Below are 19,581 nucleotides of genomic sequence, written 5' to 3' on the forward strand. Positions count from 1 at the left end.
TCCGGGGGAGGTTCGGCGCCCATGTCGGGGCGGCCCGGTCCGGGGGAGGTTCGGCGCCCAAGTCGGGGCGGCCCAGCCCGAGGCTGAAGATGGTACGGTACTCACGTGAGGGTGGCTGGGACGGTGTTCTGGCGGCGGTGGCCTGAGTCCGGGGTTCGGCCGTGGGCCAGCGGCTGCGTCTGCAGGACTGGTGGGCGGCAGCTTCAACCACCCCAGGCCGCGGTGTTTGAGCCGCGGGACTGATTTATAACATCACCCGGGGGGTATCGCCTCAGCGCAGAGGGAGAAGAGGAGGGAAGAGACTGCAGACCTAAGACTTTTGCCTCCATCACAGTGAGGAGATGCTGGGTGGACTCACTGTGGTGGATGTTAATATGTGTTTATTGTTGTTTTTATTGTATTATATGTATGACTGCTGCAATTTCGTTCAGACTTCGGTCTGAATGACAATAAAGTCTATCTATCTATCTATCTAAAACTCGCTGCCAGAGGAAGTGGTGGAATCAGATATGATAAGTACATTAAAATAGACAATGCATAGAACGATATGAACCTGACAAGCAGATGGGATTATTGTATCTCTATTCACCTCCACCCCATTGCAGACATTGGACTTTGTCTCGGAAACTATATTCTGCACTCTGTATCTTCCCCTTTGCTCTACCTATTGTACGGGTTTGACGATTATATTTATGTATAGTATCAGATCTGCATGCAAAACAAAGCATTTAACTGTACGCCAGTACATGTGACAATCATAAACCTAAGCCTGTAGATGGTTGAAAGGATCCACATGGAGGGCCGAAGGGCCTATTTCCGTACTGTAACAGTGACATCCTTCCTCTAGTTGAGTGGTTTAAACACAGATCACTAGTTGGGTAGTTTATCCACTGCTTCACTGATGTGGTGGTTTATCCGTTAGCTCACTAGTGGGCTGGATTACCTGCTGCACCCCTCGCCCCGTGCGTTAGCTGTTGCGTTGTCGTCTGGTGTGTTCATCGCGCTGTGGGTGTGGGCTGCACTGGGCTGGGATGCTAATTCTGTGAGAGTCCCGAGTGAACCCAAACCCCTTACCCCCACCCCCACCATCTGACCCAATCTCTCCCACCCACTGACCACCCAATCTCTGCCACCCAACCCCCCGAACTGTGCCGACCCCTCCTCACCCCCACCAAACTCCCTCCAATCTGGTCGCATTTGCCTGTGTTTGACGTATCCTAAACCTTTCTATACTTGTACCAGTCAAAGCATCTTCTAAATGCTGCCTCAACGACCTCCTCCAGCTCCTCGTTCCAATGAGCCACCACCCTCTGTGTGAAAGAGCTGCCACTTGGGTTCCTGTTACATCTTTCCCCATTCACTTTAACCCCATGGCCCCCTCCAGACACAGCAGCAGATATATGTTAGACGGAATCATGAAGGAATTAATGATTGAATCATTTTCTCAGGATGTCAAATACTACAGGACATAACTTTAAGGACACATAGCGTGGTGGGTGCCTGGAACATGCCAGTGGGGTGGTGGAGGCAGAAACGATAGTGGCATTGAAGTAACTGAGATGTAAACAATAGACAATAGGTGCAGGAGTAGGCCATTCGGCCGTTCGAGCCAGCACCGCCATTCAATGTGATCATGGCTGATCATCCCCAATCAGTACCCCGTTCCTGCCTTCCCCCCATATCCCCTGACTCCGCTATCCTTAAGAGTCTTATCTAGCTCTCTCTTGAAAGTATCCAGAGAACTGGCCTCCACCGCCCTCTGAGGCAGAGAATTCCACAGACTCACAACTCTCCGTATGAAAATGGATATGCAGGGACTGGATGGATATCGATCAGGTGCAGGCAGATAGGAGGATAAGGAAGCAACAAATGGTTGGTTCCTGTACTGTTCTGTGTTCTTAAACAAATCTCATCTGCCTGCATGATCCACATGACTCGATATCTGTAGGCTCCCATCCAGGTGAGAAATCCCACCGCCTGAGTTCAGTGGGTGATGTGGCCTCCTCCACATCAGTGACACCGAGCGTAGAGGGAGGGTAGTGCTTTGCAGGGCACCTGTACTACAACTGCAGTGGTCATACTGAGCTTCAGTTACACCTCATTTCAATTCCCTTCACATTCCCACATCATCCCTGGCCACCTCTACATTCATCCTGAGGCCAAATGCAAAAAAAAGCACATGGGCACCCTACACCCCATGGCATCAACAAATAATGTTTCATTTTTATAAAGACCCCTCCCCCTGTATTTCAAGACCCCCTCTACACCAGTCATCTCCCCCTCCCCTTACATCGGCCATCTTCCCCCCCCTCCCCCTGCTGGGTCCAGAGCCGGCATCCGTGCCACTGCCTCCACAGACGCTGCCTGGCCCGCTGAGTTTTACAGCACTGCGTTTGGCTCAAGATTGCAGCATCCGCCATCCCTTGTGTCTCCGCTTCACTGGACCCATCGCCATGAGGGGAGAGTGAGGGGAGGGGAGGGGGAGCTTCCTTGATGAAAAAAGTAAAGTATGAAAACAGGCCATTGTTAGCTGTTTGTTGGATAAACAAGAAGCTAGAGCGACTTGGTTGGGGGAGGGATGGAAACATAGAAAAATAGGAGCAAGATTAGGCCATTCGGCCCTTCGAGCTAGCACCGCCATTCAATATGATCATGGCTGATCATCTAAAATCTGTACCCCGTTCCTGCTTTTTCCCCATATCTTTTGATTCCTTTAGCCCTAAGAACTAAATCTAACTCTCTTGAAAACATTCAGTGAATTGACCTCCACTGCCTTCTGTGGCAGAGAATTCCACAGATTCACAACTCTCTGGGTGAGAACGTTTTTCCACATCTCAGTCCTAAATGGCCTACTTATTCTTAAATTGTGACCCCTGGTTCTGAACTCCCCCAACATCGGGAACATTTTTCCTGCATCTAGCCTGTCCAATCCTTTAAGAATTTTATATGTTTCTATAAGATTCCCTCTCATCCTTCATAAATTCCAGTGAATTCAAGCCCAGTCGAACCATTCTTTCATACTACATCAGTCCCACCATCCCGGGAATTAACCTGGTGAACATATGCTGCACTCGCTCAATAGCAATAATGTCCTTCCTCAAATTAGGAGACCAAAATTGCGCACAATACACCAGGTGCGGGCTCACCAGGGTCCTGTACATCTGCAGTAGGACCTCCTTGCTTCTAAACTCAAATCCTCTCACAATGAAAGCCAGCATGCCATTAGCTTTCTTCACTGCCTGCTATACCTGCATGCTTACTTTTAGTGACTGATGTACAAGGACTCCCATGTCTTGTTGCAACTCCCCTTCTCCTAATCTGACAGCATTCAGATAATAATCTGCCTTCCAGTTCTTGGCACCAAAGTGGATAACCTCACATTTATCCAAATTACATAGAAAGAGAGGGAATGCCAGGGGCTACGTGAAGTGAGAGAAATCAATATTCATACCACTGGGCTGTAAGCTGCCCAAGCAAAATATGAGATGCTGTTCCTCCAATTTGGATTTAGCCTCACTCTGACAATGGAGGAGACGGAGGACAGGAAGGTCAGTGTGGGAATGGGAAGGGGAATTAAAGTGATTAGCAACCGGGAGATCAGGTTGGCTCAGGTGGTCTGAGTGAAGGTGTTCAGTGAAGCGATCGTCAAGTCTACGTTTGGTCTCGCCGATATCCAAGAGCCCACACCTGGAAAAGCAGATACAGTAGATGAGGTTGGAGGAGGTGCAAGTGAACCTCTGCCTAACCTGAGGTCCCTGGGCAGAGTCAAGGGAGGAGGCATAGGGGCAGGTGTTGCATCTTCTGTGGTTGCAGGGAAGGTGCCTGGGGAGGGGGTGGTTTGGGTGGGAAGGGATGAGTGAACCCGGGAGTTGTGGAGGGAACGGTCTCTGTGGATGGTAGAAAGGGGTGGAGATGGGAAGATGTGGGATCCCGTTGGAGGAGGCGGGAATTTCGGAGGATTATGTTTTGTACGCGACGGCTGATGGGGTGGAAGGTAAGGACTAGGGGGACTGTCTCTGTCGCGACTAGGGGGAGGGGGAGCAAGGGCGGAGCTGCGGGGTACCGAGGAGACACGAGTGAGGGCCTCCTCTATGATGGGAGAGGAGAACCCCCATTCCCCAAAGAATGAGGACATCTTGGATGTTCTGGTATGGAACACCTCATCTTGGGTCAAGATGTGGCGTAGACGGAAGAATTGGTAGTAGGGGATAGAGTATTTCCAGGAAGCAAGGTGGGAAGAAGTCGAGATAGTTGTGGGAGTCAGTAGTAGACATCAGTCGAGATCCGATGGACACAAAATGCTGGAGTAACTCAGTGGGACTTGCAGCATCTCTGGGGAGAAGGAACGGGTGCAAGACCCTTCAGTGTGGGGGTGTTGGGGGGGGTCAAAGATTGGCCAGAGACCCTCAGCATACAGCTGTGAACCAGGACATCCCACCGGCCTTCACTCCGGCAGGAGAGGCCCCAGGAGTTGAGCCGATGGAGGATGGACTAAGAACCAATAAGCAGCAAAGTTTCTGGTCACTGGCGGGGTTGGTCAGAGAAAGGCCGTGTGCAATTAGAGTGACACAGCATGGAAACAGGCCCTTCGGCACAACATGCCTTCAGCACAACAGCATCTACATTGGTCCCACCAGCCCATGTTTGGCCCACAGTAGACGCAAAATGTTGCAGTAACTCTGCGGGTCAGGTCGCATCTCTGGGAGAAAATAGACAATAGGTGCAGGGGTAGGCCATTCGGCCCCGAGCCAGCACCGCCATCCAATGTGATCATGGCTGATCATCCACAATCAGTACCCCGTTCCTGCCTCCTCCCCATATCCCCTAACTCTGCTATCTTTGAGAGCCCTATCAAGCTCTCTCTTGAAAGTATCCGGAGGACTTGCCACCACCGCGCTCTGAGGCAGAGAATTCCACAGACTCACAACTCTCTGTGTGAAAAAGTGTTTATTCATCTCCGTTCTAAATGGCTTACTCCTTATTCTTAACCTGTGGCCCCTGGTTCTGGACTCCCCCAACATTAGGAACATGTTTCCTGCCTCTAGCATGTACAAACCCTTAATAATCTTATATGTGTCATTAAGATACCCTCTCATCCTTCTAAATTCCAGAGTATACAAGCCCAGCCGCTCCATTCTCTCAGCATATGACAGTCTCGCCATCCCGGGAATTAACCTTGTAAACCTACGCTGCACTCAAAACTGCACAAAAACTCCAGGTGTGCTCTCACTAGGGCCCTATACAACTGCAGAAGGACCTCTTTACTCCTATATTTGATTCCCCTTGTTATAAAGGCCGACATGCCATTCGCTTTCTTCACTGCCTGCTGTACCTGCATGCTTACTTTCATAGACTGATGAACAAGGACTCCCAGATCCTGTTGTACTTCCCCTTTTCCCAACTTGACACCATTTAGATAATAATCTGCCTTCCTGTTTTTGCTACCAAAGTGGATAACCTCACATTTATCGACATTAAACTGCATCTGCCATGCATCTGCCCACTCACCCAACCTGTCCAAGTCACCCTGCATTCTGATCACATCCTCCTCACAGTTCACACTGCCACCCAGCTTTGTGTCATCTGCAAGTTTGCAAGTCTGCAAGTTTGCTAATGTTACTTTGAATCCCTTCATCCAAATCATTGATGTATATTGGAAATAGCTGCTGTCCCAGCACCGAGCCTTGCGGTACCCCACTTGTCACTGCCTGCCATTCTGAAAGGGAACCGTTAATCCATACTCTTTGTTTCCTGTCTGCCAACCACTTCTCTATCCATGTCAGCACTCTTCCATGTGCCCTAATTTTGCCCCCTAATCTCCTACGTGGGACCTTATCAAATGCTTTCTGAAAGTCTAGGTACACTACATCCACTGGCTCTCCCTTGTCCATTTTCCTAGTTACATCCTCAAATAATTCCAGAAGATTAATCCAGCATGATTTCCCCTTTGTAAATCCATGCTGACTCGGACCGATCCTGTTAGTGCTATCCAAATGTGCGGCTATTTCATCTTTTATGATTGACTCCAGCATCTTCCCCATCACCGATGTCTGGCTAACTGGTCCATAATTCCCTGTTTTCTCTCCCCCGTCTTTCTCAAAAAGTGGGATAACATTAGCTACCCTCCAATCCACAGGAACTGATCCTGAATCTATAGAACACTGGAAAATGGTCACCAATGTGTCCACGATTTCTAGAGCCACTTCTTAAGTACCCTGGTATGCAGACCATCAGACCCTGGGGATTTATCAGCCTTCAGTCCTATCCCAGCACAATTTCCTGCCTAACGTGGATTTCCTTCAGTTCCCCATCACCCGAGATTCTCGGGCCACTAGTACATATGGGAGATTGTTTGTGTCGTCCTTAGTGAAGATGGATCCAAAGTACCTGTTCAACTGCCATTTCCTTGTTCCCCTAATAAATTCACCTTATTTCCGTCTTCATGGGTCCAACTTTGGACTTAACTAATTTTTTTCCAGTTCACATACCTAATGAAGCTTTTACTATCCACCTTTATATCCTGTCAACCTGTCATCGAGGCTGGGATCCGGCGATGGGAGGGGGCAGGCGAAGGGGAGAGGCAGATGAACAGTGTTTAACGTTGACGGCGCTGGCGTTGCCCCGGGTTAGGGCCGGGGAGTGGGGGTTGTACCGGGGGAGGGTTGTCGGGACGGGGAACATTCGTCACTTACCCCTTTACACGGCCTGGCCGTCCACCAACTCTATCCGGGAGCGTCCCCTCTCCCCCCCCCCCCCCCCCCCCCCCGGCAGATGAAACACCGTGAGAGTCTCCGCCTTCACCCCCCTGGGAAATGTTGCTCACAAGTTCTGCGTTAAAACCGAAACCTTCAGCCTGTGCTTTTATCCAGCCCGCCCGCTATGGGACCGCAGGCTCTGAACGCTGCCGCTAGTTTAACCTCCGCACGTCTGGTCTGACGGGAGGAGGCAGACCCAGACCCCCACCCCCCCCCCAACACACCCACCCACACCCACACTGACCCTCACACACACCCTGACATTGATACTGACCCCCACACACACATAGGGCCAGAGAGAGCGCCCAGGACTCCAACTCTGAACTAAACTCCGTCGCCTCACACGGGCCAAAAGTATTGACACTTTCAAAATAAAAGCTGGATGTAAACTATTGAATGTGATCTGTGTGTGAAGGGCCGGTGTAGCGGGATAGGCATCCGTGTCTCACCCCGGGGAGAGTGTGAGTGGAGTGTTACTGTGAGTGTGAGTCGTGTCGCTGTGAGTCGTGTCAATGTGAGTTGAGTGGCGCTGTGAGTGTGAGTCGTGTCGCTGTGAGTGTGAGTCGTGAGCCGCTGTGAGTGTGAGTGTGTGAGAGAGCCAGTTCTAGATCCCACCTGGGCTCCGGGAATGGCCTTTTCTCCCCTCGCCCCCGCGCCGGGTTTTACGCCGGGTTTTTACCGTCCTTTTCCCAGACGCGGCTGACACAGTTTCCGTCGCAACCACGTGGATTCCCGTAGGGCCGAGCCGGGCCGGGCTTTACCAGAAGCGCCGGTCGCCTCTCCGGCCGTGAGATGAGGGCTGACGGGGACAGACACAGGACAAGGCAGCACCGACAGCAATGGCACACGACTCGGACAGCAGCGAACCGGGTTACAGCGGAAACCGGCCCGCCGCGGGCAAACAGGTAGCGCACCGGGGCAACCCGACCCAGACCCAGACCATCCCGACCCAGACCCGGGGCAACCCGCCCAGACCCAGACCATTCCGACCCAGACCCAGACCATTCCGACCCAGACCCGGGGCAACCCGACCCAGACCCAGACCATCCCGACCCAGACCCGGGGCAACCCGACCCAGACCATCCCGACCCAGACCCGGGGCAACCCGACCCAGACCATCCCGACCCAGACCCGGGGCAACCCGACCATCCCGACCATCCCGGGGGCAACCCCCACCCAGACCATCCCGGGACCCGGGCAACCCCCAGACCCGGGGCAACCCAGACCATCCCGACCCAGACCCAGACCATCCCGACCCAGACCCGGGCCAACCCGACCCAGACCATCCCGTCCCAGACCCGGGCCAACCCGACCCAGACCATCCCGACCCAGACCCGGGCCAACCCGACCCAGACCATCCCGACCCAGACCCGGGGCAACCTAACCCGGGGCACACAGCGCACTGGGACCCGGGACAACCCGGTACAGACCCACCTGTCCATCGAAGTCGGCCCCGGCTCAGCCCCACGGGCGGCGGGTACCGGTCCCGGGGGTCCGGTGGGTCAGCGCCGTCCTGCGACCCCGCCCGGGCCTGACCGGTTCCACGCGGAGCGGGGTGGGAGCCTAGACTCCGGGAAGGTGGGACCCCCGGTGTGGGGAGGTCGGTGAGGGGAGGGGGGTCCTTGCTTTGTTGTGGCGATCCAAGGGTGTGAGCGGACGGGGTTTGGACCCAACGGTGATCAGATGTGGAAGGGAATGAGGGGTGGATAGAGGGGAGGTTTGTACTCGCTTCCGGACCTTGACAAAGTACAACCTATAAGAACTGTGGCAAACTGGGGAGGGGGGGGGGGGGGGGGGGGGGGGGAGAGTTGCAGCCTCGGGGGGGGGGGGGGGGGGGGGTAGTGGGGTACATCTTCTGTGGTGGAATTGTCCCACTTGCCCCCTGCTCTGAGATGTGGGTGGCCTGTCTCCCGCTGCAGAGAGTTTCCCCAGTGTCTCCAGACCTGTGGACAGGTCTCCAGCCTTCATCCACCCTGCTGAGCTCCAGGTTCCTGTCAACAACACCTGCTGGGATTACACACCACCCGCCATTTCTCAAAGCCTTGCTGTCGGTGGGCAAGTGTGTGGGACATCACATCCCATCTATCCGCGCCAGAGACCCGGGTTCGATCCTGACTACGGTCTACTGCTGTCTGTACGGAGTGTGTACGTTCTCCCCGTCACCTCGTGGATTTTCTCCGGCTGCTTCGGTTTCCTCCCGCACTCCAAAGACATGTGGGTTTATGGGTTAATTGGCTTTGGTGAACCTTGTAAATTGTCCCTAATGTGTAGGGTAGTGCTGGTGTCAAGGTCTTGCATACTAGGCAGGTCTGGAAGGTTAGATTGTATCTGATCCAGGCCAGGTTTGTCAACAGAAGGGTGTTTTTCATACTGGGGACGTGTGATAAGTGCTGGGCCCAACGTTGTTCGTGTATGAATGTAGGTGCAATGATTCGTACGTTTGTTGGAGACGCTATGGCTGGTGGAGTAGTGCATAGTGAAAACATTCATCTGGGGTTACAGCAGGATGTTGAACGGGGCCACGGGCTGAGGAATGGCAGATCAAGTTTAATTCGGACAGCTGTGAGGAGTTGCACGGTGGTGTGGCAAAGCTGGGCTGTTTCCTCCCTCCCCCTAAGCTGAGAGCATGCCCTTCCTACCCCTGTGCTCATCTAACTCTGACCACCCCTCGCAGGGAAACTTGGAGCAGTCAAAGAAAGTGATGAGGAGGGAGAAGAACCGGCTGGCTGCCAAGAAGAGCCGGCACAGGCAGACCCAGAGAGCAGACACTCTGCACCAGGTGAGTGGCCTGGGAATGACCACTGACCACCCGGCACCGGGGGAGGGTCTGGAACGAAGGGCCGAATGGCCGAATGGCCTACTCCTGCACCTAATTTCTATGTTTCTATGTTTCTATGGAACTAACCACTGACCACCCCACACCAGTTGAGTTTAATGTCATGTGCACCGAGGTACAGTGAAAAGCTTTTGTTGCCTGCTATCCAGTCAGTACCAATCGGTCTGACTGCCCTAAAAACATTTTTTTGTGTATGCCCCCCCCCCCCCCCCCCCCCCCCCCCCCCCCGTTGCCAACATCCCCCAACTAACAATCATCTATTCTACATCTTCCTTGATTTTTGTTCCCTTTGATCACCATACCCTTCCAAAGCTCCGTGTTTCCGTCTCCCCTGACTCCCAGCATATTGTCTATCTGCAGTTCCCCCCGACACAGCGACATGACTACACATGATTACAATTGAGCATAGATACATGATGGAGGGAACTACCAGCCGGTGAGCCTCATGGCAGCGGCAGGGAAACTATTTAAAGAGACAATAGGTGCAGGAGTCACCACCGCCATTCAATGTGATCATGGCTGATCATCCCCAATCAGTACCCCGTTCCTGCCTTCTCCCCATATCCCCTGACTCCGCTATTTTTAAGAGCCCTATCTAGCTCTCTCTTGAAAGCATCCAGAGAACCTGCCTCCACTGCCCTCTGAGGCAGAGAATTCCACAAACTCATCACTCTCTGTGAGAAAATGTTCTGGACTCCCCCAACATCGGGAACATGTTTCCTGCCTCTAGCGTGTCCAGGCCCTTAACAATCTTATATGTTTCAATGAGATTCCCTCGCATCCTTCTAAACTCCGGAGTGTACAAGCCCAGCTGCTCTATTTGCTCAGCATATGACAGTCCCCCCATCCCGGGAATTAACCTTGTAAACCTACGCTGCACTCCCTCAATAGCAGGAATGTCCTTCCTCAAATTAAGGGACCAAAACTGCACACAATACTCCAGATGTGGTCTCACTAGGGCTCTGTACAACTGCAGAAGGACCTCTTTGCTCCTATATTCGATTCCTCTTGTTATAAAGGCCGACATGCCATTCGCTTTCTTCACTGTCTGCTGTACCTGCATGCTTACTTTCATAGACTGATGTACAAGGACCCCCAGATCCCGTTGTACTTCCCCTTTTCACAACCTGATGCCATTTAGATAGTAATCTACCTTCCTGTTTTTGCTACCAAAGTGGATAACCTCACATTTATCTGCATTAAACTTCATCTGCCATGCATCTGCCCACTCCCCCAACCTGTCCAAGTCACCCTGCATTCTCATAGCAGCCTCCTCACAGTTCACACTGCCACCCAGCGTTGTGTCATCTGCAAATTTGCTAATGTTACTTTGAATCCCTTCATCCAAATCATTGATGTATATTGTAAATAGCTGCGGTCCTAGCACCGAGCTTTGCGGTACCCCACTAGTCACTGCCTGCCATTCTGAAAGGGATCCGTTAATCCCTACTCTTTGTTTCCTGTCTGCCAACCACTTCTCTATCCATGTCAGCACTCTACCCCCAATACCATGTGCCCTAATTTTGCCCACTAATCTCCTATGTGGGATGTTATCAAACGCTTTCTGAAATTCCAGGTACACTACATCCACTGGCTCTCCCTTGTCCATTTTCCTAGTTGCATCCTCGGACCAATCCTGTTACTGCTATCCAAATGTGTGGCTATTTCATCTTTTATAATTGACTCCAGCATCTTTCCCACCACCGATGTCAGGCTAACTGGTCAATAATTCCCTGTTTTCTCTCTCCCACTTTTCTTAAAAAGTGGGATAACATTAGCTACCGTCCAATCCACAGGAACTGATCCCGAGTCTATAGAACATTGGAAAATTATCATCAATGCATCCATGATTTCTAGAGCCACTTCCTTAAGTACCCTGGGATGCAGACCATCAGGCCCTGGGGATTTATCAGCCTTCATTCCCATCAGTCTACCCAACACCATTTCCTGCCTAATGTGGATTTCCTTCAGTTCCTCCGTCACCCCACTACTATATCAGGAAGATTGTTTGTGTCCTCCTTAGTGAAGACGGATCCAAAGTACCTGTTCAACTCATCTGCCATTTCCTTGTTCCCCATAATAAATTCACCTTTTTCGGTTTTCAAGGGTCCAACTTTGGTCTTAACTAATTTTTTCCTCTTCACATGCCTAAAGAAGCTTTTATTATCTTGCTTTATATTCTTGGCTAGCTTACCTTCGTACCTCACCTTTTCTCCCTATATTGTCTTTTTAATTATCTTTTGTTGTTCTTTCAACATTACCCAATCCTCTTGCTTCCCGCTCATCTTTGCTACATTGTACTTCTTCGCTTTAATTTTTATAGTGTCCCTGACGTCCCTTGACAGCCACGGTCGCCCCTTACTCCCCTTGGAATCTTTCTTCCTCCTAGGAATGAACTGATCCTGCACCTTCTGTATTATTCCTAGAAACACCTGCCATCTTTGTTCCACTGTCATCCCTGCTAGTGTATCTTTCCAGTCAACTTTGGCCAGCTCCTCCCTCATGGCCCCATAGCCCCCTATATTCAACTGCAACACTGACACCTCCAATCTACCCTTTTCCCTCTCCAATTGTAGATTAAACCTGACCATGTTATGGTCACTGCCTCCTAATGGCTCATTAACCTCGATGTCCTTTATCAAATCCGGTTCATTACATAACACTAAATTCCGAATTGCATTCTCCCTGGTAGGCTCCAATACAAGCTGCTCTAAGAATCCATCACGAAGGCACTCTACAAAGTCTCTTTCTTGGGGTCCAGTACCAACCTGATTTTCCCAGTCTACCTGCATGTTGAAATCTCCCATAACAACCACAGCATCACTTTTACTACATGCCAATTTTAACTCCTGATTCAACTTGCGCCCCCCATGTCCAGGCTACTGTTTGGGGGGCTGTAGATGAGTCCCATTATGGTCTTTTTACCCTCACAATTCCTTAGTTCTATCCATACTGACTCCACATCTCCTGTTTCAATGTCACCCCTTACAAGGGACTGAATGTCATTCCTCACCAACAGGGCAACCCCACCCCCTCTGCCCATCTGTCTGTCTTTTCGATAGGTGGTATACCATTAAATATTCAGTTCCCAGCTCTGGCCCTCTTGCAGCCATGTCTCAGTAATTCCCACAACATCATACTTGCCAATTTCTAACTGAGCCTCGTCCACTTTATTCCTTATACTTCACGCATTTATATACAGCACTTTGACCTCCGTATTCACTTCCCCCCTCGCACCGCTCGCAATTGGCCCTGACCTTACTCTGTTGTCCATTCTCGAACTTTCCTTCCCATTAATTTGAGAATCTTTTGTAATTTTTCCTGTAGTCACTTCCCCTTCAACTCCATCTTTATACTCCCAATTTGTCAATCCCTCCCCCCCACTATTTAGTTTAAACCCACACGTGTAGCCCTAGCAAACCTGTCTGCCAGAATGTCGGTCCCCCTCCAGTTGAGGTGTAACCCGTCCCTTTTGTACTGGTCACCCCTACCCCAGAAGAGATCCCAGTGGTCTATAAATCTAAATCCTTGCTCCCTGCACGAGCCCCTCAGCCACACATTCAGATCCCCTATCTCCCTGTTCCTGTCCTCAATAGCACAAGGTACTGGAAGCAATCCAGAGATAACCACCCTAAATGTCCGGCATTTCAGTCTTCTTCCTAACTCTCTGAAGTCATGCTGGAGAACCTCATTCCTCTTTTTCCCGATGTCGTTGGTGCCCACGTGCACAACTACTGCCGGCTGTTCACCTTCTGTCTCGAGGATGTTCTGAATTCGGCTCGTGACATCCTGAACCCTGGCACCAGGGAGGCAACAGACCATCCTTGCATCTCGCCTGCTGCCACAGAATCTCCTGTCCGCTCCTCGGACAATGTAGTCACCCACCACTAGGGCTCTGCCCGATGTCGGACTCGCCGGACGAGTCCCAACTCTAGGATTGGAGCCACTGACCTGTCCATTGCTCGGACTGGAAACATCGTCTCCCCCGACAGTTCCCAATAGGGCGTACCTGTTTTTATTAGGCACAGCCACCTGGGTCTTCTGCACTCCACGATTTCCACCCCTTTCTCTCTGACACACACCTTGGTTCTTCCCGTATCCTCGGCGTGACTACCTCACTGTCGGTCCTGTCCAGGAAACTCTCGTTTTCCCAGATGTCGTCCAGCTGCTTCCCCAGTGCCCCAACACTATCCTTTAGTTACTGAAGCTGGATGCGCATGCCACAGTTGTAGCAGCCAGAGGCTCCATCTGTGTCCCTGGGCTCCCACATTCTGCAAGCTTCACACTGTCTCATCTGCCCCGACATGTGTTCACCGCGTTCCGTCCTCTCGAGCTTTATGCGTAGCTTCCTCTCATAGGACTCTTGAGCCAAAGACACGCGCTTCACTCACAAGGCACTTCACTGCACCCTAAGAGCCATCTTGCTTATATTGACTGATAAATTGCTTAATTTACATTTACAAACCAAATTCCTCAGTTTTAAACTGTTTTCCCCCTCTGACTCACTTCTAACTCTCCTCCCACTCGGGCTAGAGCCAATCAGTGCTTTTTCCTGCTTCTCTTTGCTGCTGTTTCTTCAAAAATCCACGGGAGCTCTTTAGGGATTTGGGATTTACGTGCATTTGGGATTATTTGGGATTTCCGTGCATTTGAAAAGTTTATTGGAATATTGCGTGCATTCTATACAATACAATCAGTTTTATTCGTCACATTGCACATAAAGTGCAAGTGAAATGAATTTGCCAGCAGCGGTACAATGAGAAAGAACACACAAAAACACAATAAAATGTTAACACAAACATCCACCGCAGCATTCATCACTGTGGTGGAAGGCACAAATTTGGATCCAGTTTATTGAGGAAATTGTGTCTGTCGAGCCGCAGGAAGAAATTACCTTGTCTCAGTCAAGTCAAGTCAAGAGATTTTTATTGTCATGTGTCCCAGATAGGACAATGAAATTCGTGCTTGCTGCAGCAACTATTGTAAGCATAAATACAGAACAGTTCAATGTGTCTATATAGCATAGACCATATATATACACATAAATAAACAGATAAAGTGCAATAGGCTGTTATAGTTTGATTGAAGTTGTGTTTAATAGCCTGATGGCTGTGGGGAAGAAGCTGCTCCTGAACCTGGATGTTGCAGATTTCAGGCTCCTGTACCTTCTACCTGACGGCAGCGGAGAGATGAGTGTGTGGGCAGGATGGTGTGGGTCTTTGATGATGCTGGCAGCCTGTTTGAGGCAGCGACTGAGATAGATTCCTTCGATGGTGGGGAGGTCAGAGCCGGTGATGGACTGGGCAGTGTTTAAACTTTTTGCAGCCTTTTCCGCTCCTGGACGCTCAAGTTGCTGAACCAGGCCAAGATGCAACCGGTCAGCATGCTCTCTACTGTGCACCTGTAGAAGTTCGAGAGAGTCCTCTTTGACATACCGACTCTCCGTAATCTTCTCAGGAAGTAGAGGCACTGATGTACTTTCTTTATAATTGCATCAGTGTGCTGGGACCAGGAAAGATCTTCGAAAATATGCATGCCCAGGAATTTGAAGCTCTTGACCCTTTTCACCATGTGGATGTAAACGGGACTGTGGGTCCCTATCCTACCACTTCCAAAGTCCACAATCAGTTCCTTGGTTTTGCTGGTGTTGAGTGCCAGGTTGTTGTGCTGGTACCATTCGGTTAATCGGTCGATCTCACTTCTATACTCTGACTCGTCCTCATCAGTGATTCGTCCCACAACAGTGATGTCGTTGGCTAACTTGATGATGGAGTTCGCACTATGTCCGGCTACGCAGTCATGAGTATAGAGTGAGTACAGCAGGGGGCTTCCGTGCTGATTGTTATCGAGGATGACACATTTCCACCAATACGGACAGACTGTGGTCTGTGGCTGGGGAAGTCGAGGATCCAATTGCAGAGGGATGCGCAGAGACCCAGATCTGAGAGCTTGGTAACCAGCTTGGAGGGGATGATTGTATTAAATGTCGAGCTGTAGTCAATGAATCACAGCCTGACATATGAGCTCGGTCCCGGTGCAGATGCCAATGGGCACCCTCGGGGTAAAGGTTGGTCCATGCCCTTGATGGGCAGTGTGGGGCCGAGGGTCCTGCTGTCATGGTCTGTTTTATGCAGATAATAGACAATGGACAATAGACAAGAGGTGCAGGAGTAGGCCATTCGGCCCTTCGAGCCAGCACCCCCATTCAATGTGATCATGGCTGATCATCCACAACCAGTACCCCGTTCCTGCCTTCTCCCCATATCCCTTGACTCCGCTATCTTTAAGAGCCCTATCCAGCTCTCTCTTGAAAGTATCCAGAAAACTGGCCTCCACCGCCCTGAGGCAGAGAATTCCACAGACTCACAACTCTCTGTGTGAAAAAGAGTTTCCTCATCTCTGTTCTAAATGTCTTACCCCTTATTCTTCAACTGTGGCCCCTTGTTCTAGACTCCTCCAACATCGGGAACATGGTCCCTGCCTCTAGCGTGTCCAAACATATAATAATCTTATATGTTTCAATAAGATGCCCACTCATCCTTCTAAACTCCAGAGTATACAGGCCCAGCCAAGAGGGCTTGTATACAAAAACAGGGATGTAATGCTGAGGCTCTATAAGGCACTGGTCAGGCCACATTTATAGTATTGTGAGCAATTTTGGGCACTATATCTGTGGAAGGATGTACTGGCTCTGGAGAGGGTCCAGAGGAGGTTTACAAGAATAGTCCCAGGAATGAGTAAGTTAACATATGATGAGAGTTTGTCGGCACTGGGCCTGTACTCGCTGGAGTTTAGAAGAATGAGAGGGAACCTCATTGAAACATACAGAATAGTGAAAGGCTTGGAAAGACTGGAATTGGAGAGGATGTTTATACTAGTGGGAGAGTCCAGGACTGGAGATCATAGGCTCAAAATTAGACTTCCTTTGGGAAGGAGATGAGGAGAAATGTCTTTAGTCAGAGGGTGGTGAACCTGGGGAATTCTTCGCCACAGAAGACTGTGGAGGCCAAGTCAACAGATATTTTTTAAAGCAAAGAACTTGATTAGTACAGGTGTCAAGAGTTATGGGGAGAAGGTAGGAGAATGGGGTTAGGAGCACGAGATAGATCAGCCATGAAATTATATAACATATAAAATTCTTAAAGGATTGGACAGGCCAGATGCAGGAAAAAAGTTCCCAATTTGGGCGAGTCTAGAACTAGTTTAAGAATAAGGGGTAGGTCATTTAGGACTGAGATGAGGAAAAACTTTTTAACCCAGAGAGTTGTGAATCTGTGGAATTCACTTCCACAGAAGGCAGTGGAGGCCAATTCACTGGATGTTTTCAAGAGAGAGTTTGATTTAGCTCTTAGGGCTAAAGGAATCAAGGGATGTGGGGAAATAGCAGGAACGGGGAACTGATTTTAGATGATCAGCCATGATCATATTGAATGGCTTGCAGGCTGGAAGGGCCGAATGGCCTACTCCTGCACCGACGTTTCTATGATTGAATGGCGGAGTAGATGATGGGCCGAATGGTCTAATTCTGCTCCAATGCCCCGTGGTATTGACCTCCCGGTCCGTGTTGCCCCAAACTCACAGCTCTCGACTTGTTCCCGTTGTTTGCAGGAGAGCGATGACCTGGAGCGGGAGAACGTGGCTCTGCGGAAGGAGATAGCACGTCTGAACGCGGAGCTGAGATACTTCAGCGCGCTGCTTAAGAGCCATGAGAGCTGTTGCCCGGCGCTGGGCCCTGCGGGCGAGGAGCTGGGCTACGGCTTGGCATCGGGGCACAGCAGCGGCGGCGGCAACACGGCACGGTTTCACCTCTGAGGGGGCAGGAGCACGAGCACGAGCACGAGCACGAGTACGGCACCCAGGCACATCATCCCTCCACACCCGTGTATCACCCTCTGCAGGCTGCAGGCTGCGGGCTGCCTCAGGCCACCCCATAACTATTTACTCCAGCAGGAGCAGAAGACTGAAGAAGGGCCCAGACCCACACCGACACCTATCCATGTTCTCCACAGGTGCTGCCTTACCCGCTGAGTTACTCCAGCACTCTGTGTCTCTTTGACTGAAATGTAACTGTGACGGACTTAAAGCTGAATTAAAGCTGGAGGGTTACTGCACCACACCCGTGTTCACATGCTCTGTTGGTTGTGTACAGCGCAGGGAATGGACCCCGACCTCAACCCCCCACACCCTGACCTCACCCCCCCACACCCTGACCTCACATCCCCCCCCTGACCTCACCCCGCCCCCCCCCATGACCTCACCCCCCCCCACCCCCTGACCTCACCCCCCCCCCCACACCCTGACCTCACCCCCCCCCCCCCCCTGACCTCACCCCCCCCCCCACCCCTGACCTCACCCCCCCCCCCACCCTGACCTCATCCCCCCACCCTGACCTCACACCCCCCCCCCCCCCACCCTGACCACACACCCCCACCATGCCCCCCCGCACCCTTATCACCCCCACCCCCACCTGACCTCAATCCCACCCTGGTCCCCCATCCTGACCTCACCTCCCCAACTGACCTCCCCCCCCCCCCCTGACCTCCTCCCCCTCACTGACCCCAACCTGGCATCACCCCCCACCTGACCTCACCTCCCCCAACTGATCACCCCCCCACCCTGACCCCACCATGGACACATGATGTTTCGGTTCAAGACTCTGAAGAAGATTCTGATGCAGTGTCCCGGCCCGAATGGCCGTCAGTCCACTGCCCCCACAGACGCTGCCTGCCCCGCTGAGTCCCTCTAGCATTGCTGCCTTACAACAGCAGAGACCCGGGTGCTGTCTGTGTGGAGTTTATACGTTCTCCCTGTGACCGAGTGCACACTCAAATGCGTACAGGTTTGTAGGTTAATTGCCTCTGATTGTAAATTGTCCCTAGTGTGTAGGATAGTGCTAGTGTACGGGAATCGCTGGTCGGCGCGGACTCGGTGGGACGAAGGGCCTGTTTCTGCGCTGTATCTCTAAGCTAAATTAAACTAAGCATTGGTGTCTGGCTCCAGACTCCAGTGTTAACACTTCCTCATGTCCCCACATGTCAGCCTACGCTGCCACCTCCAGGCCTCCTCCAGTCACTACATGCATCCTCTAGTCCTTGGCACAACCCTGCCTTTCCTATGTGGAGGAAGGAACTGCAGGTGCTGGTTTAAACCGAAGATAGACACAAATTGCTGGAGTAGCTCAGCGGGGCAGGCAGCATCTCTGGAGAGAAGGAATGGGTGACGTTTTGGTTTGAGACCATTCGTCAGACTAGGGTCTTGACCTGAAACATCACCCATTCCTTCTCTCCAAGATGCTGCCTGTCCCGCTGAGTTGCTTCCTGCCTTTCCTACGTCCCAGTCTATGTCCACCAAATCTATTGAAATGCATCTAATCCATTAAACACCACCTGCTATGGCTGGATTGCTCCACAGAGAGCTGGCATGGATTCAATGGGCCAAATGGCCTCCTCCCATTCCAGAATGTTTCTTTGTTTCTATATTGTGTTGCTGACGCATCTGACTACTTCCGTCACAGGACAACAGAAGTTATGCGCAGGAGAAACCATTAACACCGTTTCTTCCATCGAACGTGTCCAAAGACAGGCGGCTCGATTTGTTACAAATACTTATGAGAGAGAAGCCAGTGTAACCAAACTCCTGGATTTACTGGTCAGGGTGGAACCCTCTCCAAGACAGACGTAAAGCTCACTGTTTGACCTGTTTTTACAAAATGTTAAACGGCCAGCTCAACATAGATGACCAAACCTACACCAAACCCAAACCTATTAGGAGCAGACGAGGGCATTTGATCCAATTTGCGATACCAGCTACCAAGACAGCAATTCATTCTTCCCCCGCACAATTAAAGCATAGAATACTCTTCACCCTACCATAGTTACTCAACCAGACACAACTAAATTTAAGGTAGCTCTTCTTCTCCAAGAATCCTTTTTTGTTTAAGTCCACCCTCCGCCACTTCCAGTTTAAATTCCATTTGGAATATTTTGGAGG

The 19,581-nt window shown here is 51.1% G+C and overlaps 1 protein-coding gene across 1 annotated transcript; it reads left to right on the top strand.

Annotated features, from left to right (window-relative positions):
• The first annotated feature begins 7,342 nt into the window (after positions 1 to 7,342).
• batf (basic leucine zipper transcription factor, ATF-like) lies at positions 7,343 to 17,704 on the top strand. Its single transcript, XM_055640294.1, has 3 exons — positions 7,343 to 7,660; positions 9,430 to 9,534; positions 17,200 to 17,704. The coding sequence occupies exons 1-3, from the start codon at positions 7,595 to 7,597 to the stop codon at positions 17,401 to 17,403; spliced, it is 375 nt and encodes a 124-aa protein (XP_055496269.1). The 5' UTR covers positions 7,343 to 7,594; the 3' UTR covers positions 17,404 to 17,704.
• Positions 17,705 to 19,581: the final 1,877 nt, after the last annotated feature.

Source organism: Leucoraja erinacea, chromosome 9, assembly GCF_028641065.1.
Source record: "Leucoraja erinacea ecotype New England chromosome 9, Leri_hhj_1, whole genome shotgun sequence".
NCBI lineage: Eukaryota > Metazoa > Chordata > Chondrichthyes > Rajiformes > Rajidae > Leucoraja > Leucoraja erinaceus.

What these genes read in the sequence shown, in the direction of transcription:
- batf (XM_055640294.1), top strand. Translation starts at nt 7,595, where the DNA reads ATGGCACACGACTCGGACAGCAGCGAACCGGGTTACAGCGGAAACCGG. An exon ending in GGCCCGCCGCGGGCAAACAG is followed by an intron (nt 7,661 to 9,429) that starts GTAGCGCACCGG and finishes CACCCCTCGCAG; the next exon opens with GGAAACTTGGAGCAGTCAAA. An exon ending in GAGCAGACACTCTGCACCAG is followed by an intron (nt 9,535 to 17,199) that starts GTGAGTGGCCTG and finishes CGTTGTTTGCAG; the next exon opens with GAGAGCGATGACCTGGAGCG.